Source organism: Patella vulgata, chromosome 4 (assembly GCF_932274485.2).
Source record: "Patella vulgata chromosome 4, xgPatVulg1.2, whole genome shotgun sequence".
NCBI lineage: Eukaryota > Metazoa > Mollusca > Gastropoda > Patellidae > Patella > Patella vulgata.
The window spans coordinates 9815639-9843105 of record NC_065882.2 but is presented as its reverse complement, the minus strand read 5'-3'; the positions used below and the strand labels follow the sequence as shown (position 1 = coordinate 9843105).

General features: G+C 34.6%; 1 protein-coding gene across 7 annotated transcripts in view; it reads left to right on the top strand.

Moving 5' to 3' along the window:
- The window catches only part of LOC126819075 (multiple PDZ domain protein), a 243265-nt gene that overhangs the window by 160168 nt on the left and 55630 nt on the right, over positions 1 to 27467 (top strand). For all 7 annotated transcript variants that reach the window (XM_056100527.1, XM_056100528.1, XM_056100526.1 and 4 more), the window contains 4 exons: positions 7963 to 8112; positions 9156 to 9429; positions 11120 to 11321; positions 20604 to 20708. In XM_056100527.1, the coding sequence (XP_055956502.1) occupies positions 7963 to 8112; positions 9156 to 9429; positions 11120 to 11321; positions 20604 to 20708 (731 nt within the window). The remainder of the gene's footprint in view (positions 1 to 7962; positions 8113 to 9155; positions 9430 to 11119; positions 11322 to 20603; positions 20709 to 27467) is intronic.

Genomic DNA, 27467 nt, shown 5'->3' with positions numbered 1-27467 from the left:
GAAAAAAAGTTGATGTATTGGACTCTTTTATCATCTGTCTGGTAGACATTTTGATAAAACTCTATTTTGTCACGTTTCTTGTAAATTCTTCACAAGTAGTAGTTGTTTATATTCTAGAGTTTCCCATTTTAGATGTTAGAGCCTCAATAAGTCGATGCAACTGTAGCCAGCTTAGGTTTTTATTGATGTTGACAGTTCATCCTACTGGAGGGGGGGTTGGATGGCCGAATGATTAACACGTGCGTGCTGTATCATAAGGTCTGTCATTGAGTCAACTGGAGTGGTTTCGATTCCCTGGTTGTACATGACAAGGAGCAGGATCGCCTGTCCAACCTCATGGGTTTCCTCCGGGTTCTCCGGTTTCCTCCTACTGTTAAAGACCCCTAAGAGCAAGCGAATTATTGAAATAAAATTGAACCATATGTTAATCTCGAAATGACCTAGTTTGTGTCAAGTAGATGTTAAAACCTCTCTCTCTCTCTCTCTCTCTCTCCCTCTCTCATCGACTGGTTTCTTCTTATTCATAAATTATAACACTTGATTCAGCTAATTATAGAACTTTATGTAGATACAGTAAATAACAATCATAACAGATACATATACAAAACTGTATAAATAATGCAGAATTATGATCAACTAAAGGAGTATAAAATCTAGAATATAAGTGTAGCCTGTTATCTGTATCTCCTTCCTAACTTGTATCCTACATGGGTCCACCTTCATATTTACATTCTTGAAGGTGTACTCTAGATAAATACATTACAATTAACATAAACACAACAATTTAGACATAGGTTAAAGTATTAAAAGAATACAAAGAAGATTATAGACATAGAAAATAGAATTATGATATAAACTATATACATGGATTAAAATATTAAAATTAACATGCAGGGCCTGTGTATGCATTGGCGTGCATGTAAAGATCCCTTGGCAGTTGGAATTTGATATAAGAGTAGGCCAAAATGCCGCTGCCCGGGCAAAATTGTCCTCATTGCACACTGAATGGCGTATGCCCATCTTCATTAGCCCAGTCGGAGTAGGACATTAAACCCAATTTCATTTCATTTCATTTCATTTACAGTTAACATACATTATCCCATTATGTCTCATTCTTATTAGACTACTTATTATAAGGACTATATCAAGATGTCATATCAATGTGAAGGTAACCCATAATTAATTAGTCCATAGAAAAGTAATTATGATGACAGACTGTGGTGACAAAAGTCTGAAAAATTTATCTGTATTAATTGGTTTAATCGGACTAATCATTGAACATGCATATTCATTAGAAATTGTAGCACAGATATGCTCGACTGGTTGCCAAGTCATCTTCTAGAGCAATCTGTTTCACAGAGGGTTTCAAAATTTTTCTAATATCTCTGTAAAAGATTACTACCTTTAACACGTGACATCACATCACACGGCGTCAATCATTGGCTCGATGGCACGTGCATTGTTTACATAAGACCTTACTCGTTCAGGCGGAATGGAGTCTTTTACTCATTTTAATACCCATTTACAGTAAATAGGAAATAATTTTTACCTACAAATACGTCAAACGACTTTATTTATTTTTCTAATACATTAAAAAAATGTTTTAGAATTTAATTTGTTGCAGGAAAAAAGTTAATATTTGTGGCTCATTAAGTCACATCGATGTCATGCTTATCAGTGATTGTCGTGGCCTAGCGAATATTCACTTCTGATCAGTGTGCTTCTAGTGTAACAGAAACTCTTTTAAGTCTCCATTGGCAGCCTGTGAAAGCCAAAATCGACTTTAAATCTGCATAAAGCTTTGTTTTTGGATACTGCTCCCTCCTACATGAAATAATTATTCACATTCTACAAACAGGAAAGACCAAATCTTCGTTCGTCCACAGATACTACTTTATTATCTGTGCCGGCTTACAAGAATTGTCTTTCCCTATAAATGGTGCCGATATGTGGAATAAGCTACCAAGAACAATTAGAGAAAGTTCAACTTTTGTTAGATTTAATATGTGACATTTGTTAAGCGCTTAGAAATATCACCAGATATAATGAAACGCTATACAGAAGACGAATAATAGTATAATAATGATAATGTGACGTCACCTGTTGTAAAAAAATGTATAATGTCACTTGTTGTAAACAGTGCATGATGTCACTTGCTATGAACAAACATATATAATATCACTTACTGTGAAAAATGCATGATTTACTATGCCAAAACGAATTAAGTAATGTTGAGTTAAGATTCAATGAATTTCTAGATGGTATAAACTATGAATTTTTTTTTTATCTCTGAGCATAGATTGGACATGATTAGTTTTTATAATTGATTAAAATGTTCCACTTTAAGAAATATTTCTTCAAGGCTTTTTTAAACAGTTCATTCTTATACGCCCACATTTTCATGTGGTTAAGACAAACATGATAATTTATTTGTGTAGAGATGTGCAAGACGTGAGGTAGGAGAATTTGTTCCCAGACTTCTGTGTTTACTTGGAATTTGAAGACAAGTACTTATGGCATGCATAGACTTATTGGTAAAAGTACTAAAATTACATCCCATTCCATTGTTTAGTGAATGATGGAGGGGTTGGATGTCTCGAATGGTTAGCACGTGTGTGTTGTATCATATGGTCTGTCATTGGGTCAACTGGTGTGGTTTTGATTCCCCAGTTTTATGTGACAAGGAGTAGAGTCGTCTGTCCAACCTCGTGGGTTTTCTCCAGGTCCTCCATTTTCTCCCACTGCTAAAGACCCTTACGAATTATTGAAATAAAATTGAACCATATGTTAGTCTCAAAATGACCTAGTTTGTGTTGAGTGGACCTTAAACCCCTCTCTCTCTCTGCGTGGTTTCGAATCCCCGGTTGTACGTGACAAGGAGTAGGGGCGCCTGTCCAACCTCGTGGGTTTTCTCCGGGTCCTCCGGTTTCCTCCCACTGCTAAAGACCCCTATGCGCAAGCGAATTATTGAAATAAAATTAAACCATATGTTAGTCTCAAAATGACCTAGTTTGTGTTGAGTGGACCTTAAACCCCTCTCTCTCTCTCTCTCCCTCTCCTGAATGATTACCAGAACTTAAAATTGTGGAACAACAACAAAGCAATCTTTGTTTCTACACACAATGAACATGTGCAAGGTGTCAGGAACATTCTTCAGTTAGGAAAACTAATTAACAAAAGATACACAACATCTTTGTGTCAATAGACCCACAGTTTGCAAGTCAATAGTCATGTTTACACCAAAAATCGAAGAATTCTTCAGTTTATTTAAAAACTCGAACAGAAAAGAATATTATATAGACATGGTGATTGTGTTTGAATATGTGCAAATTTGAAATTCTTCTTTGAAAACTTTAATTAAATAATTATTTGAAAAAATTGTTAGTAAGACAAAAAGTTTTACAAAAAGAATTTTATTTGAACAATGTAAGTATGGTTTTGTCTTGAAATTGCGAGACTGAAAATTTTTGTTTAATAATTAATTTATCTGAGATGTTTTAGGATTTATAATGTACGAATTGATTAATTGAAGTTTATTCCTCGCTGGTCTATTTCTAGTAAAAGTTTATCTTACATATAGCTACGATTTGTTTTATTTTGAGAGTTTCCAGGTTGACAAATTTGTGGTGATGTGTGTTAAAGATAAGTTTCTGCAATTGCCTCTTTTATATCCCCGCTTAGTTGTCCTATCTTCATTATAAATTGATTAATAGAATGACATTGATTTATAAGGGTGACGAACATCTAATAAAAATACATTTATCAGTAAAGAGCTGATATTCTGTCACGATTTTAGTATTGATTCTATTTGATGATAACGCCTCTGAAATTTTAGCGAACATTGACATGTAAATTGCTAAAGAATAGGAGGACAGTATAAAGTTTAATTTGGACTCCGTAAACTAAATATGCTTACTGCTTATGTTAAAATTTTTTGGGATGAAAACGACAATAATCTGCCTGGTAGTTAAAAGGCCTGATATGTTTATCCAGTGGACTGTATTAAACTAATTGTTGACTATTGCTTATTTGAATTGCTGAATTTGTTGGTTATAAGAGAGAGAGAAATGGGATTTAAAGTCCACTCGACAAACTAGGTCATTTCGGGACTAGCTAATGGTTCAATTTTATTTCAATAATTCGCTTGCGTGTAGGGATCTTTAGCAGTAGTAGAAAACTGGAGGACTTGGAGAAAACCCACGAGGTTGGATTGTTGCCTTATAAACATTAATTAGTGCAAAATTAATCTAATAATTCTCAGTCAGCTTTCGTTATTGTTATTAATAGAGAAGTGTATGATTGGAGCGAAATTGGGTTTTAGTTCTTACCCAAGATTAACAAGACTGTGAAATACGGCTTAAATAACACTCCTAGTGTGTACATTACATGTAATCTGGAATTATAGATTGGAATATTTTACGCTGCTATTAGTCGGATTTACGTTTTATTTACCAACGATGTGAATTATGAAAGAATTGATTAGAGAGAGTTGATTAAAAGGGTAGAGTATGGTGTACTCTCTAAACAGGTTATGACATGGATGATTACATTTATAATGAAGAAGGACATTATGACTTGATGGTTATCATTGATTTTGTCTTACTTTAAGGAACATATGAATAACATATAGTTATTAGTACTTATTGGGGAGTTTAGTACAGCCCTTGGTTATGCGTGATTTAAGGTCTAGAATGATTCGGAGTTCCAGTTTTAGATAAATAGAGAATTTTAAATTTCCGGATTTTGAATGAATTATGTGTAATAGTGTTCTATAGTATCAGCATTAGAAAGATTTAAAATTATATGCATTTACAAATTTATAATTGTATCTATTTAGTGTAGTTCAGGTGTAAACAGACATTATAATAATAGATAGTTATGATGCAGGAACAAGTGGACATTAAATCTCATTTCTTGCTCTTTATTCAGTAAGACAAAAATGCTAAAGGACTTTGGGTGATTTTCCAATTATCTAGATGGATTAGTCGACATTTAGCATCAGTATATGAATGTAGGTGTTGGTCATATAGATTACAATTGTTGGATAGCTCTAGGCCTGTGATTCATACAACATTATTCAGTATTCAGCTTTTCCAATTTCTCAATTTCCAATTATCTTGGTGTGATATTTTTGATGAGTTTAGGACTTTTGGATTTTGGATTGAGTTACATGAAGTCTGGTTTATTCGATGTTTTATTGAACTCCTAGGCTGTGATGTCCGTGGATAGATATAATAGCTGATTTATAGAGAGATGAATGGTTGATTACCATTAGGTGTAATTAAGAAAAAATTGAAAGTTGGAATTATTATATATATATCATCTTTATGACTATACAGTAAATCTACAGGTGTTATCACAAAATAAACAACTGGATTACGTTAAAAGTTATTTCCATCATATTCAGATTTGAAGATTTTTTAAAAATATGGAGTTCATGTTCATGAAAATTTAGATGAGTGTTCCTTAGTAACTAAGATGAGTGTTCCTTAATAAACTGAGTTTGGGATTAAAAAGTGATTGGAGAGATCAGTTGTAACAGGTGATTATTGAAGGAGTGAAAAGTATACTGACTGCTATATGACCAACTTTGTGTTACAAATAAATGATCTAGTCTATATTTAAACATTGCTTAAAAGTCAACAACAAACACCGGTATGCATGCATTTTGTTGTCGTAAACCTCGGACACTAAGTATAATTAGTCGACAAGGAACTTCAACCTACAGAAAAAAACAAAAAAAGGTAAAAAAAAAATTAGATTGCTTGATTTCATGCATGATTGTAATGTGCTAGTTGTTGTGTGTGAATGTGTGATATTTTTTTTTTATTTTTTTTTTTTTTTTGCATTAAATGTCAATTTTTTTATCTTCTCATTTTCTTTTATGAAATACCAGTAAGTGAAAATTGAATGTTTTAACAGATTTTATACTAAATTTTATATGGGGGTAGGTTTTATTTTATTTTGTTGAATTTTTTTTTATTGACAATAGACATTTTTTATATTTTTTTTTTTACTATGTTGAGGGCCTTTGGGTTTGTTTTCTTCTTTACAAAAATAACTTTTTGTTTTTTCTTTATATTAAAAATCTACTAATAAAATGTATAGAAGATAATATGTACATTTTTCCTGGGGTAAAAAAAAAATATTATACTGTAAGATTAATACATATTTATGTTTGATGATATTCAGAATGTGTCCCGGTCAAATCATCTTTATTGATTTGAGATCAGAATTTATTTGCTATTATCATTGGTATTTTTATTATTTAACCCGGGAGGTCACGTCACATTCTTTACCAAGGTATCCACAGGGTGGATGAACATAACATGAATATTGATAGATTTATCCACAATCTATTGAACTTTTTTTGTTTTAAAGGAGTACACGAGATAGCCGGGAGTAGGTCATAAAATCTCATTCTTCAAAAAGTGGAGGACCCTGAGTGAAAAATGGACCTTTTATTGTGGGTGGGAGGGGTCTGGGTGATTTTCACTCCTTGTTGGATGAGAAATTGTTGAAAATCAGACACTATTTGGTGCTTTTTAGATTGAAAATCTAACTTTACGGGATTCGAGGGAAGTCAGAACCTTTGCCGAACTCTCATTCCCATTGTTATAAAGAATAACACCTCAAGCACAGAAACATTCACTTATTGATAAGAAGTTAGGCTGCCATAAGCTAAATCTATCAACTAGTTGATAACGATTCATATTATACAAAATTACTTCAAATGTGATAACAATATTTAATAGCTGCAAGCTTATTTCGTTAATTTTAGATAAACATTAATACACAGTTATATATAATATACGTGTTGATATAAACTACTACCCAAGTCAATGTCATACAAGGATGAATCAACTATAAAAGTCACATGGAATTTTTGTTTACCCAGGTTAAAATTGAAAATATCTTAATACAAAAATAATGTAACAATGTTTCTTTAAAAAAAAAAAATCCAGTGACAAGGACAAATGGCCCTTTTGCAATGAGTTTTTGATGGGCAGTTTGGCACCAATCTTTTGTGACATTTAGAAATGACTACCCCTCCCTCTCCCTATTTTACCAAAATTTACTTCTGGACTTTTGTCATAGATATATTAAAACATGAATAAAAACAGGGTAAATAGAATAGTGTCTGACAAAGCCTGAAATTGTGCCAGACAATGTCTGTGACAGGTGCCCAGGGCCGTAACTAGCTCAAAAGCAATGAGGGGGATGGGAAGTGTTCTCAGGGGTGCTGTTATATTGACGAACAATGCATATCTATTTTTTTTTATGGTCGACAATATTTTCACAGGGGGAGGGGGGCGAAACATTTTACAGGCTGCACACCCCTGTGCCCCCCTTCTAGTTATGGGCCTGCAGGTTCCTTTTTTCTAGGCATTTATATGGTAAATTTATGAAGCTAGAAATATTTATTGCTAAAACTGTGCCAAACATTGTCTGTGACAGGTGCCTTGTTTCCAGGCATCATGTATTTGGTAAATTTATGAAGACAGAAATACTTATTGCTCCTGACCTTCATCTACACTATCCATTGTTTGTTAAAAAAAAAAAATAGTCCAATAGATAATATAATGCATATCAATATATCCAGAGGATAAATGAAAGAAAGAAAAATCTGGGCTCTCGGCAGTTTTAAAGGGTTCTATTTTTGTTAGTGTTAACTAGAGCATTACATATTTTTAGTTTAAACTATTACAACTAATAAATAGCTTCCTCATAATACCCATAAGTGTATGCTGGAGCTCATACTCTCCTTCATTTTGCCGTTATCTGCCACCGTGACCTCCAAATATTACTTCAAAGGATAAAAAAAAATCTGGATTTCATTTAAATGTCTGAAAATGTCCAGGTATAGTTGAATATTACTTGTATTGTGGTTAAGGTCAGTCATTGGATGACCTTGTGTTGCCAGATAGCCATCTTGTACCCTTAGTTGTATATGTTTTTTAGGATGAGACTCCACCTCCTCTACCAGCATCAACACCTCCAGCACAATCTGCTACTTCACCACGTCTACCAGCATCAACACCTCCAGTACAATCTGCTTCATCCCCAAAATTACAGTCTACACCACCCACCGTAGATTCACCAGATGTCAAGGTGAGATAGGAAATTTAAATTTTCAAAATGAAAAGGATCTGTGTTCTGGAATTCTAAATTTCTATTCCTCTTATTGAAGAGGGGGGTTGGATGGCTGAATGGTTAGCGTGCGCGCGCTGTATCATAAAGTCTGTCATTGGGTCGACTGGCGTGGTTTCGAATCCCCCGTTGTACGTGACAAGGAGTAGGGTCGCCTGTCCAACCTCGTGGGTTTTCTCCGGGTCCTCCGGTTTCCTCCCACTGCTAAAGACCCCTATGCGCAAGCGAATTATTGAAATAAAATTAAACCATATGTTAGTCCCGAAATGACCTAGTTTGTGTCGAGTGGACATTCAACCCCATTTCTCTCTCTCTCTCTCTTATTAAAGGGAAAATGAGCAATCTGTATTCAGAAACATAAATAGAATTGTATGTTTTGTAGACAACAGGAAAACTGTGGAACAGAAACCAGACATTGCGGACAATATACCGTAATGGTGTATTATTACATATATTAGTACATGAGAGTTGCCATATCTAACCTCAGTGTCATGTAATATGAATTATACAAGATACATATCTATATTTACACACAACACCAACACTTACAAGCCATACCAAGATACATACTATATATATACACAACACTAAACCATACATACAAGATACATACTGTATACACAACTCACACAACAACATAAACCATACATACAACATACAAGACACATACCTTACAAAATTAAATGCTGAATATTTATAAAACATCATCAGTAGTTAGTGTTCTTTCAACAGAATGAGAAAACACTGATTCAGCAAATGGCATTTGTCTTCAGTCCAGCTTCTAGCATGATTATGCTTAACTAAGTGGAAAGTTCTTCTTGTTCAGAAACAAGTTGACCAAGTACAATGAGCTAGAAGGTTGCTCAGTTCTAGGTTTTAAAACGGTTAATTTAATACAATTTAAAATGATCAATTTCTTTAAAATAATGGATAATTATATTAATAGAGTAGAAAATATGATACGTACCTGACATAGTCAACATTTTCCCGTTTTTATTTTGCAGCCGAATACCAGATTTATTGTTGCTCATAGAAAATCGGAGAGTGCCGATAGTTCCGTTTCATCTTCATCAGAATGCTTTACCACAAGTGACCTTAAAGTGATGCCCTCGCCACCCCTATCACCACGAACGATGTCCCCGGGGTTATCGACATCCCCTGGCATGTCACCTCTAGCTTCACCGAGTCTGATGCGTGGATCGTGGATGAGTGGTATAGATATTATTCCACAGAACTATGAAAAAGTTATAAAAATCAAAAAGGGCAATGATCAATTAGGTAAGTATTTGATTTCCGCAGTAAATCGCTCCACTTTCTGATTTAAGCACATTGAAAAGACAGAAAATGAAATGAAAAGTAGTTTAATTTGCTATTGTTCTGCTCTGAATTGGCTAATGAAGACGGGCATACGCCATACAGTGTGCTGTGAAGGAAATTTTGACCGGATGGTGGCTCTATGGACATCTTATATCAAATTGCAACTGCCATCGGATCATTTACGTGCATGCCAGTATGTACACAGAAGCTCGGTTTTTCATCCCATCTGAATGACTAGACAGCTGTGCTTGTCAGACCCTCCGTCCTGCATCATTTGCAAGGAGAAACCACGCTGGAAAATCCTGATTAACTTTCTCTCCCTCTCTCATTGACGTTAATGTGACATTAAAACCCATTGTTTAAGTTTCGCAACATCTGGTCTTTAAAAAAAAACCTTGAGGAGTATTATTAGACGACTGTGGGAATTGAATGTCAAGTTAAATCCATGGCTGTCATCACCATTTAGTGCCACGGAAGATCATTGGCAGTTTTTACCAAAAGCTAATTTTTTATGACTTAATCCACGCTAAAATGTTCTCAAGTGGATTATTTAACAAAATTAAAATGTCAAGGGTAGATAATCTCCCAGCTTGGTTTCATTCAGATTGAAAAAACGTCCATCTAAAATGTTTTAGGGAAGTTGGCTTGTTTTAACCATATCTGTAGAGGATGACAAATGGTTACAGGTTCTCATTTCATCATATGATTGTGAATACAGAAGGGAGTTGATCAGTGACGTTAATTCATTTTATCACGTGATTAAAATTGGGCAAAGTTTCTATTTTTTTCTTTCTTTTTTTTAATTGCTCAAAATGAAATGAAATGGGGTTTAACGTCCTACTGTTCTGCTCCTAACCTGGGCTAATGAAGACAGGCATACGCCATACAGTGTGCTATGAGGGAAATTTTGCCCGGGTAGCAGCGCTACAGCCTACTCTTATATCGAAGAGATCTTTTACGTGCACGCCAATGTGTACCCAACGGAACCTCGTGTTTTTTTTGTCCCATCCGAACGACTAGGCAGCTGTCCTTTTCAGGCCCTCCATCCTGAATCACTGACCAGGGGAAACCACGCTGGAAATTTAATTACTCAACTAATTTTCCAATACTACACTATTTCTTACGATGTATAATTTAATTAAATTTTCTTTTGAACAGCAAGGTGTCTGAATTAGAAATTTATTACTATTGACATTTCAAATTAAATCTTAAAGATACATTATGGGAGATTCGATAACGAGTTGGCAGTTCTCACTATAATAGTTAAAAACTAGATAATGTAAAGGCAATTTGCTGAAAATTTCATTCAAATTGATCCACTCTGAACCGAGAACCAAGCGGTTGAAATTTCCGCCTAGCCTCGATCATCATTACTAAAGTCAGTACAGCAGTACAATAAACAGCAGTCTCGATTATCCATTTAATCGTTAAATCGTGAAGGAAAGTTATGCAGTAAATTGGCTCATAATCCACTTAGGATCGCAGGCTAGCATAACCATCAAGAGTTGATTATGGTCTGGATAGGTTAATTAATGTCTAATTAATAATTTAGATAACATATTAGGCCTAAAGAAAGACCTGCAATAGACAGATTTAGCTCTTGCATAATGTATGTTTAATTGTTGAATTTTTGGGGTTATTTTTTTTCCAGGGATGACAGTTGAATCTGTAGATAAAGGTGCTAATGGAACTGTTATAAGGAGTATTACTAAAGGCAGTGCTGTATCTAAAGATGGCCGCTTATTACCTGGTGATTATATTGTCTCCATAAACAACGAAAGTATGAGAAAAATTACGAATGCTCAAGCTAGGGCCATTCTCAGAAGAGCGTCACTACTCAGCACAGATATCAGGTAAATATATATTTCTGTGTTTTATTTTAGAAGTTAGAGTAGCCCCAAAGAATGTTTCATGTTTATCCCACTTCAGACGAGGTTAGAAAGGGTTAATAATTTTTGTTATGTTTCCATGGAAACAAATTTGGCTTCATTTTAGATATATCATTTTTAATCCGGAGCATATATCTCATAAGGCGTTCAACATATCTGTCTGAAATTTTGTACATGTCAACCTATTATAGCAATTGTGACCTATTCTTATTAGAAATTTCTTGGATTTTATGATTTTTCTGTTTCCAGAGAAACATGTTTGACTTTTGGTAAGTTTCAGGATGTTGATGACTGACTTTAATTTCTTGTTGGTTTATCTTTACATAAATTGTTTCCTCCCACTGCTAAAGACCCCTACATGCAAGTGAATTATTGAAATAAAGTGGATGTTAAACCACCACTCTCTCTCTCTCTCTCTCTCTCTCTCTCTCTATCTCTCTGAATGAAAGTCATGTGTTTGATCTTCTTACATAGGCCCAAGCTCATTGTTAGAGACTCTTGCATACTTGGATTATTGAGATATAAGATAAAGCATGTTAGTCCTGAAACGATATAGTGTTCAATGGACATATGAAAACAATATTTGTTACACTGTTCAGGTTACCTCTTTAGCACTGGGTACTGATACATGTAAACATTGACCACCCCAGTTTTTTAGCTCATTTTTGAAAGAACCCGAAAGTACTGCTCTCTTGACCACCGCCAGTGGCCTCAAATCACAGACCCATCAATAGTCAACAGCTGTTTCACATGATTCTTTGAGGTAGTCTATCATTTATCAAGCCGCAGTTTCAGCCCATCCATGTTTTAAAGGGTTAAAACAGCATCTCAATGAAAATGGTAGAAAACACTAAAATTGCTGATCAGTACCTCTTAATTGCTGCTCAGGTTTTTAGTATAGAGCAAAATACTACTTCCTGTAATTGATAATATAAAGAAAAAGCAGATTTTGGTAACAAAGTGACCTGATTTTACTCTCATTTCTCCTTACCTTTTAAACTAATTGACTTTAAGAATGGAGCAGGTTCTATTTTACCGTGACCAGACGAGAAGATTTATTGTCCATTAGTTGATAATATTGATGTGACAGACGTAGTAACCTAGTGGCGAGATGACATGGAAGCCTTTAAGCAACAACTTACAAAACTACCAGCTGAAACCCAGCACTTGTTGAAGCCATGGAAGCCATGGAAAATTGAATTTGGTTTATGGGTTGATGTTATTTAGTGCTTTAACATGGTCACGCTAATTGGGCCTTATGTATAGTGAATGTCCCTCAGTAGTAAATTACTGACCTCAAACGTACTACAAAATTTGTAAAGAGAGAGAGAGAGAAATGGGGTTTAACGTCCACTCGACACAAACTAGGTCATTTCGGGACTAACATATGGTTTAATTTTATTTCATTAATTCGCTTGCGCGTAGGGGTCTTTAGCAGTGGGAGGAAACCGGAGGACCCAGATAAAACCCACGAGGTTGGACAGGCGACCCTACTCCTTGTCACGTACAACCGGGGAATCGAAACCACGCCAGTTGACTCAATGACAGACTTTATGATACAGCGCGCACATGCTAACCATTTAGCCATCCAACCCCCCTACAAAATTTGTAAACAATGTCAGCTCCTCATAATATGATGATTGATGTCGAGTGTGTTTGTAAAAAAAAAAAGGCATACCATACTTTTTTTTGCAATCTGATTAAAACACAGATCCTATTTCGTTTCGTTTTTATAGTTCAAAATTTGTCTTTACTTATCTTTACTACACTTGGATCTGAAATAGTTGTTCAATAACCCACGTTCTGGATGATGTGAGGGATTAGCCAATGAAACAGTCTGTTGCAGCAAGTTTTTGGCGTGGGTATCCTACTAAACTTGTCAGATCTTCATGTAGTAAGGCCATCAAAAGTATTTTAATCAGATTATAAATATCATATACTTACTAACATCAACAACCAAGCTAAACAAAGTTAAAGGCTCAATACCACTCTTGTTGTAACTGAATAATATATCCCAATCTTTATTCTGGTCAACAAATTGTACTATTATACAATATTCCAATTAATTAATGATACAAATTTCATCTTAACACACCTAATTTAAAAAATTGGAAAAATTCAACTAAATGATTTGAAAAGCCTGACGTAAAGCTTTTCAAATGTTACTTGGATTTAAAAATATTTTTGAACCCTCTGGACAAGTAAAATAGGATTTAATGGATAATTTACACAACAGGTAGGACACTTAAACATCTAATACTTAGAATAAGGCTATTATTTATTTTCTGGGGCTGTCAAGCTAGCAAGAGTGTTATTGTCCCTTTAATGGGGCATTAGGTAAGATTAGACAAAGAGTTGACAGTTCTCGCTATAATAGTTAAAATATAGATGATGAAAACAAAATTGGCTGAAAATTTCAGTCGAATTACTTCACTCTGAACCGAGATATTAGCGTTTGAATTTTAGGCTAGTCTCAGTCGGTTGTCATTACAGACGCTGGTATGATAACAAAGTCTCGATTATCCATTTTTACGTTAAGGCCGTGTTGAATTGATTCCTTGTTTCTCCTCGCCCGTGCGCTTAGGTCGAGGACCCCGAAAATCGTGCGCTTACATTTTTAACCCCCCAAAAAATATTCAAAAAATTACGTTAATAACATCTAAATAAAATTCTACCAAACATCAGAAGTCAATTCTCGTTGTTTATTCCTCGTTACGAACTAAATAAGTAAGTGCAGGAGGACCGCACTACACGCAAAACAAAAATCTACACGATAAACCTGCGGACAAGACAGAAAATAGGCGTTGCACCGAATAAACAAATATCAAATCAAGTGAATGGATCCGGTTGATAATACACATGTAGGGGCCGGCATACTATGGAATAAGTCACTCTGTGGTTTTTTTTGGATGAATTCCACAAAATGGCGCGTGTAGCAGTCATTTCGGCTAATGAGAAAGCATATTATAAACTGTAAGACAGTCGCTAATATTCAACCGCGAACCTGAATAATCAATTTTTTCATTGGCTATAATTATAATTCATGTCATTATTATTCAAGTATTACCCAATCATATCTTGTGTAATAAATAACGCACGCCTTACAAAATGGTGAGCTGTGCAGGGACATAGGTAAATTCGCGTACCGGTCAGCCTAATTTATTGATGTTCAAGGAAATAATAGTGGTCCCGTTCGTTCGTTCGTTTCTGGAGTTTAACGAACGAACGGGACCAATATTATTTCCTTGAACATCAATAAATTAGGCCGACCGGTACGCGAATTTACTTATCTCAACTCGACTTTGGTGGTGGGTATTCCCAGCACTTTCACGTTCAATGATATTGTCGAAACCATCTATAACTCAACAAGCAAATCAAATTTCGTCTAACTGGAATGTTTCCATTGTATTGTAACACAAGAATACGGAAAATTTATATCAAAATATGGTTATTTCTCCAGGTCCCCTAGTTTCCTCCCACTGCTAAAGACCCTCTTATTGAAATAAAATTAAACCATATGTTAGTCCCAAAATGACCTAGTTTGTGCAGTTAATCTCTCTCTCTCTCTCTCTCTCTCTCTCTCTCTCTCTCTCTCCATTACCATTATTGCATTTTGATCCTTTCAAAGGAGTAATGGTGGGAAGCGATTGTGATTGATTTGCAAGATTTCAGAAATTAGATTACCTTCTGTATTAGTTACATGTAGAATTGCACACAGAAAGTTGCTGTATTAACATCATGCATAAAGACTCTAATACAGTGTCTTGCCTACTGGTGGTGCTATTACATTATAGATTGAGTACATGCAGCAGTTTTACATGTCATTGCTTTCATTGATTTTGTTGAAGACCTATTTCATTATGGTTCATTATCGTCAAATGCTTTAATCCTTCAGCACTTGGAATATCCAAATATTGACTACTCAGGTTAATGGAAAAAGTTATACGTGATATATTTCAGAATGATATTTCCCTGTATATCTATCCATGTGGCAGGACCATGTAATGGTTCTTCGGGGCTACTCATGTGACACGAGAGGTTTTTTGGCTCTCTAACGAGGATAGATTAAAATACAGGGGTTTGTTTCACGAAATTTTAACTAAGATAAAATCCAAATTTTAGTAATTTGATTGGATAATATTAGACTGATTTTAGTGCTTAGCCAATCAAAATTGAAATATCTACTAAAATTTGGCTTTTAACTTTATTTAAGATTGCGAGAAACAGGGCCCAGATCTATATTTCATCTCGTTTTTTTATACTTTCGATGGCCTACACTACATGAAGATCTGACAAGTTGTACTTGAAGGTCGTGTCAAGGGGTGTACGAGCGGCTTTTAACCCTATGACATCAGACTTTGATTAATCAATCAGCGTTGCCAATTCTAGTGGTTTACCCACAGTTCCGCAAATGGCACGCCAAGAAGGTGCATTACAGACTGTTTTATTGGCTTATCCCTCACTTCAACCAAAACGCAGGTTATATAACAACTCTTATAGATCCTAGTGTAGTAAAGACAAGTGAAACAAAATTTTGAACTATAAAAAACGAAACGAAATATGATGTGTGTATTAATGTGATTGCTCTCTAATGAGGATAGATTTCGGCCTGTTTAATTGTTTAAAAATACATAGATAAAAGTAATTACGGTAATTTTGCATAATATATTACATCCAGAGTCTTCATTAGCCCAGTTCGGAGCAGAACAGTAGGACATTAAACCCCATTTCATTTTCATTTTGGGCAAATCCAGCATTTTACTAATGTATGATAAATCGAAATTAAGGATGTAAATGACTGCTTGGTTAACCAGTTAAAAAAAAAAAATAGTAACCAATATTCGTTTTCATATCATACCTGACCTTCAAACCTAGGAAAAGTAGCCACAACATTATTTTCTTGCATTAAAGACCTGTCAAAGTACCAGGCGAGATAGAGAAATGAAACATCAAAAATGAATGAATAAAAGGAATTTGTACTGAGAGTCAACTTGAAAGTTATAATACTAAACATGTATCACCAAGTCATCCTGTGGTACAACAAATATTTTAATAAAAACATTTTACTAAATGCAAATAAATCGGTTTAACCGGTTGCATTTGTTGTTTTTTAACTACGATTAACTGGTTCAATAATTTTTGAAGGGTTACATCCTTAAACATGCATTATGCAAGAGCAAAATCTGCTTATTACAAGTCTTTCTTTAGGCCTGAAATGTTATCTAAATTATCAATTAGACATTAACTTATCCAGACCATAATAAACTCTCGATGTCAAGGCTAGCCTTCGATGTTGGCTGGATTAGATTCCTATATGCCGCTAACGGCCGTTGATAATTAAATCAGAAAAAAGTGGATAATCGAGACTATGCTGTTTATATTAATGATTTTAGTAATGATGACCGAGACTATGCAAAAATTTCACCCGCATCTTTCTCGGCTCATAGTGGATCAATTTGACTGAAATTTTCAGCAAATTACCTTTACACTATCTAGTTTTTAACTATTATAGCGAGAACTGCCATCTCTTTATCTTATCTCCCATAATGTATCTTTAATTGAATTTACGACAATTTAAACAGGTCTGTACTACCTGTAAGTGTTAAGTCAAATCTTTAGACAGGCCACTTTTTAATCCATTTGAATCCAGGTCGGGGAAAGTACCTACTTTTGATATTTTATCTTCTTTAAATGCATTATCTAAGATTTAGATATAGAGCTGGCCGTTCATGCTATAATATTTCTAAAATAGATAATGAAAATATTGAAAATTTCATTCAAATTACTTCATTCTGAACCAAGTTATCAATGTTTGTAGTTTTGACAAGATGTGTGCATTGTGGTAACCAGGGGACTGGTATATTCGAAGTTTAGCCTGTTCCATTTTTAAATTGAATCATGAAATGGCCAACCCATTCTAATCTAGTTAAAATCTTGAGCATCTGATGACATCGATAGTTGATTATGATCTGGAATCTGGATAAGTTAATTAATGTCTAATTAATAATAGGCCTATATATAACATTTAAGGCCTAAGGAAAGACCAGCAATAGGTAAATTTAATTCTTGAATAATGTATGTTTAATTAATTGTTAATTAATCAATTTGAGTACATTTTAGCGTGGATTCAGCTGGGAAAAAATTAGATAATGTCAGAAAAATGCTTAATAATGATCATGTATTAACCCTTTCACTTCGTATACCCGGTAGTACCGGGTATTATAAAATGTCGGTAAAATGCCCGTACCCGGTATTACCGTGTACTCAGTAAAGCCCTCGCTAAAATTAGTACCGTAACTGCAAGTGCCATCTATTGTATTTTCTATACACTAGAACATATTTCCACGTGTTTCAAAGCAGCAAACCGTAAAATGGCGGAGTGCATTGTGACAACGTAGACGATGCACTCTCGACGAAGTCGTGAATGACGTCTTGCTGACCAACATGTGGACAATTTCGAGGCGGGTGATACACATAATTCGTTTCCAGTTACTTGATAATGATAGTAGTCAGGACAGTGATTGGTATTATGAAGTGTGTGATTTGTTGCGCGACGTTCCGCCCATGGCTAGCTATGTCTCTCGTGCATGATGAACAAGCCCAATGTGAACACGATAGCCCTGTGTCTGCAGTAGATTCTGACAATAATTCTGATGTTGATAATAATGCTGGCCTGCTGGATCGTAAAATACGTAGGTAATTCCTGATTCCCGAACGTGTAGATCTATTGACTGACTATATTGATAATGATGGGACTTGGGGATGAAAGTGAAAGTGAAAGTAAAAACAAGGTATTGCAATCCGCACGTGGTCATGGCAGCGGGAGACGTGATGCACGTGTTCGCGGCGGCATTGCTCATGGCTGCTATTGATATTTTTGTTCATTTTATATATCTTTATCAAAATCCAGTAAAAAAAACAATATCTTTTAAGTATTTCATGGAGAAAAATTCGTTTTCGTGTTAGCTTTAGTGTGAAATGAGAAATCCAAAATGGCCGCCATGACGTCACATGACTACATTATTATGCAAATTTCCAAAATTCTATTTTTTCCTCTTAGCCCAACCTCATGCCCATCCCAACAGACAAAAAGATTTTTCATAAAAGCTTCCATAAGTACTGCTTGGCATTCAGTTCCAACCTCCCTTTTTTCCTCAAAAAAGGGTCTAGCACAGGCAGTGGATTTACGTCTAGCATTGAAAGGGTTAACTGTTTAGCTGGGAGGAGAGTACAATTGATATCTTAATTAAATGAGTACAGTTTAGCATGGAAAAATACCTAATTACAGATCAGTGCTTTAAACATTAAACTGTATTGAAAAGCATTTCAATATATCTCTGTAAATTAAATGTAAAATTAATTGAGGTTGAATTATGTGGGCTACATATAGATAGTCATGAAGCAACGTGTGTGTCTAGAAGCAGACATAATTCGTTTAGTCCAATAAGACATGGTACAATTGGTTTCTGATTATCCCGGTTCACCAATCATCAGGTCCTTCCCATAAGGCATTCTTATTACCAGCGAAGGAATTTGTCCGGGACAATTTAGACACTTTCAGCTTCCTTTCAAACCAAATGTATTGATTTCTCACATCAGACATTGAATAAGGAACCATTCTGTGTACTGGTCATGCTGTTTGAGGGCGTAAAATGTGTATGGTGTTTATAGTGTCTATGTAATTTCCAGGCTATCATTCATTTACACTTCTGCTATTTTGTTCCCCACCTTAGAACTTGTTGGACATCATTACCATCTATTATCGTTGAATTCTATTGAAACTGTGTAGTGTTTGTTCATCACAGACTAGGATTATCATCTATATGGAAATATTGGCGTAGGATTGTGTGTTTACGTGTTTCATGTATTCATAAACGGACATGAAAAGTGGTATCAGATGATCTAGAAGGAGTAAGCATATCCTGCCACAAGCACAACATCATTACTATAACTTCTTTCTTTCAGCAGGTGTTTTTTTCTAATTATCATATTTAATTTTGAAACTAATATTTTGGTACAGGTATGCAAGTTTAAAAATGGATTGATTTATAAACAGTAATTTGTTAATCTGATGAAAAAAACACAGATCTAAATTTTGTTTCGTATGTTTACGATGGCCTCTGGTCCATATAGATCTAATAAGTTGGCATCGGTGTTCATATAGGTTCACTTTGAATAATGTATTGTTGACTAATTATATTTAAACAAGCATTATGAGAGATTAGATAAAGAGCTGACAGTTCTCGAAATAATAGTTAAAAAGTAGATAATGTAAAGAGAATATGCTGAAAATTTCAGTAAAATCCCACCACTCTGAACCAAGATATTAGCGAATGAATTTTTGGCCTAGCCTCAATCATCATTACTAATGTCGGTACGAAAATAAAACAAAGTCTTGATTATCCATTTTGATGTTAAATCATCCATCATACAATGTATTCAAATCCAGTAAATATAGAAATATAGCAAGCTAGCGATGACATCGAGAGTTGATTGTGGTCTAGATACATTAATTAATGTCTATTTAATAATTTAGATAACATTTCAGGCCATAAACAAAACTTGCAATAGGCTGATTTAGTTCTTGCATAATATTTAACTTCCATTTTGTTCTGTCTGCGAAAATTCAAAACAGACCAGTTCTTAGGTTAATCCCCCACATCAAGCAGAAAGCAATTTATTTAAAGACTCTCACAGATACTGCTATGGAGTAGACAATATGAAATTTGAATCTATGATTTAATCAAATTGTTAATATATTTATATGATTGATAAAATTTGATAACCGCAATATAAAATGGAAATATAAAAAAATTCTAGAATACGACATATAAATAGTATACTATAATTCAAATAGAACATATAAAATTGACATGGAAACTCTTGTATTTATCTATCAAAATATCTCTAAGAATAGATTAATGACTGTTAAGCATATAGTATTAAATGTAACTTACATTTCAGGACCTGATATATTTTAATTGGTTGTATTTCAGTGTAACTTATATAGCAGGACCTATTATATTTTGAATTAGTTGTATTTCAGTGTAACTTATATATCAGGACCTGATATGTTTTGAATTGGTTGTATTTTAGTGTAACTTCCATATCAGGACCTGATATGTTTTGAATTTGTTGTATTTCAGTGTAACTTCCATTTCAGGACCTATTATATTTTGAATTGGTTGTATTTCAGTGTAACTTTCATATTAGGACCTGATATATTTTGAATTGGTTGTATTTCAGTGTAACTTACATATCAGGACCTGATGCGGCTAATCATCGTGAAACTATGAGTAATCAAGGTACTGCTAACAGTCCATCACATCATTCCAGTATGCCTTCACCAAAGTAAGTTTGTATTTTTATTTATTTATGAAATAATCTGGTATTTTTATTTACTTATGAAATAATGAGGATGGGTTCAGGAATGACATTTTTTTCAAAGAACGTGACAATTTTTAAGATTATCTTGTGTGTTGTACTTGCCAGACCTAAAGAAATTGCAAATTAATGGATTAATGTTTTTTAAGTGTTTAGTAAACCTCATTGCTCTGTTCATCACAACCTTCTGCATTATCCTGGTTGGTCATGAAAAGTAGGGGCGGGGGGGAGTTGGATGGCCGAATGGTTAGCACTTGGCACTTTATCATAAGGCCTGTCATTGAGTCAACTGGCATGGTTTGGAATCCCCGGTTGTACATGACAAGGAGTAGGGTTGCCTGTCCAATCTCGTGGGTTTTCTCCGATTCCTCCAGTTTCCTCCCACTGCGAATTATTAAAAAAAAAATAAAAAAAACATGTTAGTCCTGAAATGACCTAGTTTGTGTCGAGTGGACCTTAAACCCCATTTCTTTCTTTCTCTTTTACATGTATGTCAACGTGTACACAGGACTTCATTTTTTTTTTTATATCCCTTCCGATTGCCTAGCACTTGTTCCTTGCCAGACCCTCCATCATGTACCTCTCGCAAGTGGAAACCATCTCAATCCAGTAAATTCTCAGTATCTTCACTATACATGAATGATAATATCGACTTAAAAGAGATCAGAGGTTAACACTATTAATCATTCCCCTCTTGAATTCAGAAGAGTCCAGCCGGCTCAACCCTGATAAATGCTATTGATAATCATAAATGACAATGAACAATTGTAAATTGGCTCAGGAATTGACAGCTATTGATTTGTCTGCTTAATTTTTAAAGATTGTTTTTGTCCATTCTTTCATGGACTAAATCTAGTAATGAGAACAAAATCACTGATCTTTGATTCCATGGTGATGGAGATGGAAGAAGCGGCATTCATATTAAAGATGGGTTCAAAGAAAAGTATTTATCGGGTGGTTATTTCCAATAAAAGTATGGTAATTTTGGTATATATGGGAAGTAGAGATATCCAATTTTACTAGAAAAATACTGGATTCCCTGAAAAACACTCATGGAGCGTATACAGGAAAAAAATGTAAGGGTTCCCCCAATCAACAGGCTGACGATTAGGAATTTCTGCACGCGTGATGTCAAAGGTCACACGCGAACATTGAGTGCTTGATGTACAAGTTGATAAACTTTATGAAGAGTTCGACGTACAATACTTTCTGAGATAAAAATGACATGACGGAAAAAGACGCGGGTAGTGGATAATCCGAGAATTTAATTAGGAATCGATATTTGTAATAAATAGTAAGGGATTAAAGACAACATCGTCTTATGTATGAAATGAATTCTCCTCTGACTTCCAAGAGAGGTAAGTCACGTGACGTAAACGTGACCTGGTTTGATCAAATTTTTATAGCAGGACATTCCTTTGCAATTACAACGTTTGAGAAGGATTTGAAGCAAAATTATGACAAATTAATTAGTTTGAATATGTTTTTAGTCCATATATACCCAGTTTGTAGCGGGAACCCATCTTTAAAACTACAAAATCTCTCCATAAATCATGCCAACTATTAGTTACTATTCTTTTAGTGGCATATAGTAATTGGGTAGATAAATCAACTATAACACATACTCTTCAAAACGTCGCCTAAGTATATCAGTAATTGGTTTTCCATAAGTATGCACATATTAAGCATTTGCTAGTAACTATTTGTAACTAAACTTGTGTACAGTAATTGTTTTGTAAAGTTTATAGCTATATAATACGAGAATTATAAAATAAAATGTAGACCTTGAAATATGAGGTTTGTGATAAGCCATTTAGCCAGGTGAACCTTTTGGACAGGGGGGCACGTACGCGTTGGATCAGAAGGCCTGACAAGGGTTAGGTCACCTCTTCAACCTCCTGGATTTTCCAGTTTCCTCCCACTGCTAAAGACCCCTACGCGCAAGCAAATTATTGAAATCAAATTGAACCATGCGTTAGTCTCTCTCTCCTTTTGACAAAATAAAAACTTTTATTAAAAAAATGACGGAGACTACTGAGAACCAGAATGCTTTTTTCGAATCTCCATAATTTAATGGAGCAGAACAGTAGGACGTTAAACCCCATTTCATTTCATTTTCATAATTTAAGTTCATCAAGAAGATTTGTCAAATGATTTTATTGCTAAACCAATGAACGATTAGTATTCTTAAAATGATTTTGTTTCAAATTTTCATAAATAGGGCAAAGGATGCAATTACTAGAACTCAACCGATACCATTTGTAATTTATTTGCGAATTTTCGTTGTTAACAATTCTTGTCGTTCTTTTCTATCAAACTAAAATCAAAACACCTAAATATAACAATAAAAGGAAAAAACATATTAATTAAATGGTTCAATATATAAGATGAAACTTCACCTACGAATCAGAAATAAAAAAATTCTCAGATGATGAAGATGAATTCATTTCTGTGTCAGTCATTTTCATCATTCAAATCAATAAAAATATGTCTGTTTTTATTTTAAAAAATTCCAGCATGTAATGAAATTGAAGTCGAGGACATTGGCCTTAGTAGAATAAGTTTGTATAAAAGCAATAGACCTATAGCTGTCCTAGTTGGCAATTCATTTTGATTTAGTTAATCAAACTATATTGTGATGGAGGACGAGAAGATGGGAACGTATTGATTAATGTTTGAATTCATCATGCTTTTATGACTCTATCATTTATTTGCTCCGTTTGCTTTGCAGATCAAATATTGTTGAGAAAGCAAGGATTTTTGATAGCTTTTTTTATTCCTTCCTCGCTGTGTGTACTTTTAACGGAGCTAAATCGCTAATATCTGGGACGAAGAAAATGACACAAATGGGTCGTAACACATATAATAATGAAACATGAATGTATATAAACTGATTTACATTTAGTCGTTTCCATTTTTACTCTGAAATGGTAAAATGTTTATTTTGTCTTAAATATTGGATATCATGGATCAGAGGCCCATCTTTAACCGTTAAAATCACAACATCAATGTTGATTTAAATTGACAAATAATTCGTGTTTTCTGTGTCGAAAGACTGTAGATGATATTGAGTTAAAGACTTTGAAGTTCACCATTGGCTGCCTGTGAAAGCCTGGATCTACTTTTAAAGTGCTATCAAATGTGTATATAGCTTTGTTTTCGGATACTGCTCCCTCCTATATGAAACAAATATTCACATTCTACAAACAGGAAAGACCAAATCTTCGTTCGTTCGTTCGTTCGTTAGATTTCTCTAAAGGATGATATCCCTTATATAAGTAATGTATTGTTTGGGTTAATCTGTGCAACAGACTCTTACGGCTTACTCATGTATCTATTCACTTGATTTGATATTCGTTGTTTATTTCTGTCAAAGGGGAGTTGGATGGCCGCACTGTATCATAAGGTCTGTCATTGAGTCAACTGGCGTGATTTCAATTCCCCAGTTGTACGTGACAAGGAGTAGGGTCGCCATGTTTAGGTGTATCTGGAGTCCAAAATGGCCGCTTTATATAAACAAGTAGGTTGGGTAATACTAACCCGACCTGGCCGCTTTATATAAATACTAACCCGACCCCTAACCCTAACCCTTTTAAGAGGGCTAATAGGTAAATTGAATCTAAGTTCAGTCTTCTAAAAAAAGTTAGGGTTAGTATTCAATAAATTCTCATTTAGCATCTCCCAATAAAATTGAACCATGTGTTAGTCCCGAAATGACCTGGTTTGTGTCGAATGGACATTGAGACAACTGGCGTGGTTTTGATTCCCCGGCTGTATGTGACAAAGAGAAGGGTCGCCAAGTTCGGGTGTTCTGAAGGTTGAATCTAGTTGCATGTTTATATTCATGTACGGAGGAAGACTATTAGTTAGATGATTAGGTTCGAGACTTTTTTCTGCATCCATTGATTTTGAGGGAAATGATTTAGATAGTTTGAGTTAAAATATTGATTCAACCTACAAGCAGCACAAATTATGATGACATCCTAATAAGAGAGGAAAGTTTATGAAGGAAATGATCCCATAAACAGCGATTGTAACCCTAATGACCTTTAAAATGTGAGCAAGAAAATAGATTAAGTTTATAATCTGAGTAGATACTAAACCAGACTAAGGTTTAAATTGAGATAGAGAGAGAGAAATGGGGTTTAACGTCCACTCGACACAAACTAGGTCATTTCGGGACTAACATATGCAGGGTTCCCGCGGTCCTATAAAATCCTTGAATCTCCTTAAATTTAAAATTTCATTTTCAAGGTCTTGAATATCCTTGAATTTCGCGGAAATAGGAAAATATCCTTGAATTTCAGTTGAGATCCTTAATTTTGTTTCAAATGTCTTCAATCCCTTTTAAATATGAGATTATAACAATAGTTGGTAATATTTTGGTTATTTTTAAAATGTAAAATTGTAACTTTAGGCTAAAAAATGTCCTTGAAAATCCTTGAATTTGATGTATATTTATCCTTGAATATCCTTGAAAAAATGTTTGACGAAGCCGCGGGAACCCTGATATGGTTTTTTAATTTTATTTACATAATTCGCTTGCGCGTAGGGGTCTTTAGCAGTGGGAGGAAACCGGAGGACCCGGAGAAAACCCACGAGGTTGGACAGGCGACCCTACTCCTTGTAACGTACAACCGGGGATTCGAAACCACGCCAGTCGACTCAATGACAGACTTTATGATACAGCCCGCGCAGGCTAACCATTCAGCCATCCAAACCCCCAAGGTTTAATTTGAAATATGTTATCAAAGTTTCTTTTAGAAGGGAGGATTGGATGGCTGAATGGTTAGCGTGTGCGCTTTGTATCATAAAGTCTGTCATTGAGTCGACTGGCATGGTTTCGAATCCCTGGTTGTACGTGACAAGGAGTAGGGTTGCCTGTCCAACCTCGTGGGTTTTCTCCGGGTCCTCCGGTTTCCTCCCACTGCTAAAGACCCCTACGCGCAAGCGAATTATGTAAATAAAATTAAACCATATGTAAGTCCCAAAATGACCTAGTTTGTGTCGAGTGGACGTTAAACCCCATTTCTCTCTCTTTCTCTCGATATCATAACAATCACAGGCATCAAAGTTTCTTTTAAAAGGGAGGATTGGATGGCTGAATGGTTAGCGCGTGCGCGTTGTATCATAGGGTCTGTCATTGAGTCATTTGGCATGGTCTCGATTCCCCAGTCGTACGTGACAGGGAGAAGGGTCGCCTATCCAACCTTGTGGGTTTTCTCTGGGTCCTCCGGTTTCCTCCCATTGCTAAAAACCCCTACAGGCAAGCGAATTATGAAATAAAATTTAACCATATGTTAGTTTTGAAATGACCTAGTTTGTGTGGATTGGACATTAAACCCCATCTCTCTCTCTCTTTCTCTTTTTATAATCGAGTAGGTACTAAACAAGACTGAAGTTTAATTTGAAATATGATATCATGACAATTACAGACATCAAAGCTTCTTTTAATAGTTGTTTTTGTTGTTTGAGAAGATATACATCGTCTAGACGTAGTAGGGTAATCTAGTAATTCTATTCATTCTACTTTAATTATAGAACAGTTAAATCATACAGTAATCAGTTAAAAATACAGATCTATATTTCATTTTAATCGCATTGATCATACAGTATCTAAGTTTTGTTTCCTATTCTCTGTGATGAAATCTGTGGTGAGGCAAGCATTGCGTCCGATAAATCAATGATATCTGACAGCATTTCTGACTGGAGTGTAAAAAGTTGAAAAACAAATTAATCTTCAGATCTGGGTGTTCCTTATTCTATATTATATTATGTGTAAGATAAATAGTTTGTTAGCGATGGGATCTCCTTAAACAAAAATTGACATCAAATTTTCTTTACGGATGTAGGTACTAAGATGAGTTGTTACCTGTGTGAATTTTAAAGATTAGAAATATACTCTTCAAAAAAAGTAGGGGATATTCAGAAACAATACAAAACTGCGGAAATGCACTGCCGTTTTTATTAGAGGTAACCAGTGTATGTTAATTTGTGAATTTTGAAGATTAGAAATACTAGGTTTTCAATATTATCCACATATAGTTTCATATTTGAAGTGTGATAAGTGAATTTGTAATATGGTACCAATGGTTCTTTTATAAGAAGTATGATATGGAGATATAGATTCACATAATGGTACTTTAATAGAAGGCTTGATCTCGCCTTGACTACGAACATCTTATCAAGCTAGATGTTGTAAAACTCGCGGACGTTTCTTCAGGAGCGTGCAAGTAATGGTACTTAAAGTTATATATGAGAAGTATATGATATAGACATATACCACTTATAACATAGTGTGTAATTAAGATGATGTGGCATATAGATTTATATACAAAGCAAAGTTTTATATACAATGAATGGACTTTAGTTTTATATACAAAAAATGGACTTATAGTTTTATATACAATGAATGGACTTATAGTTTTATATACATGTACAATGAATGGACTTTAGTTTTATAATATCCTTAGTTTTATATACAAAGCATAGTTCTATATACAAAGTATATGGATTAAAGAGTATTCTTTACAAAGCATAGTATATACGAAGTGGGATGGACTTATAATTCTATATACAAAGTATGGATTTATAGTTCTATATACAGAGTATGGATTTATAGTTCTATATACAAAGCATAGTTCTATATACAAAGTGGGATGGATTTATAGTTTTATATACAAAGTATGGATTTATAGTTTTATATACAAAGTATGATGGGGGGGT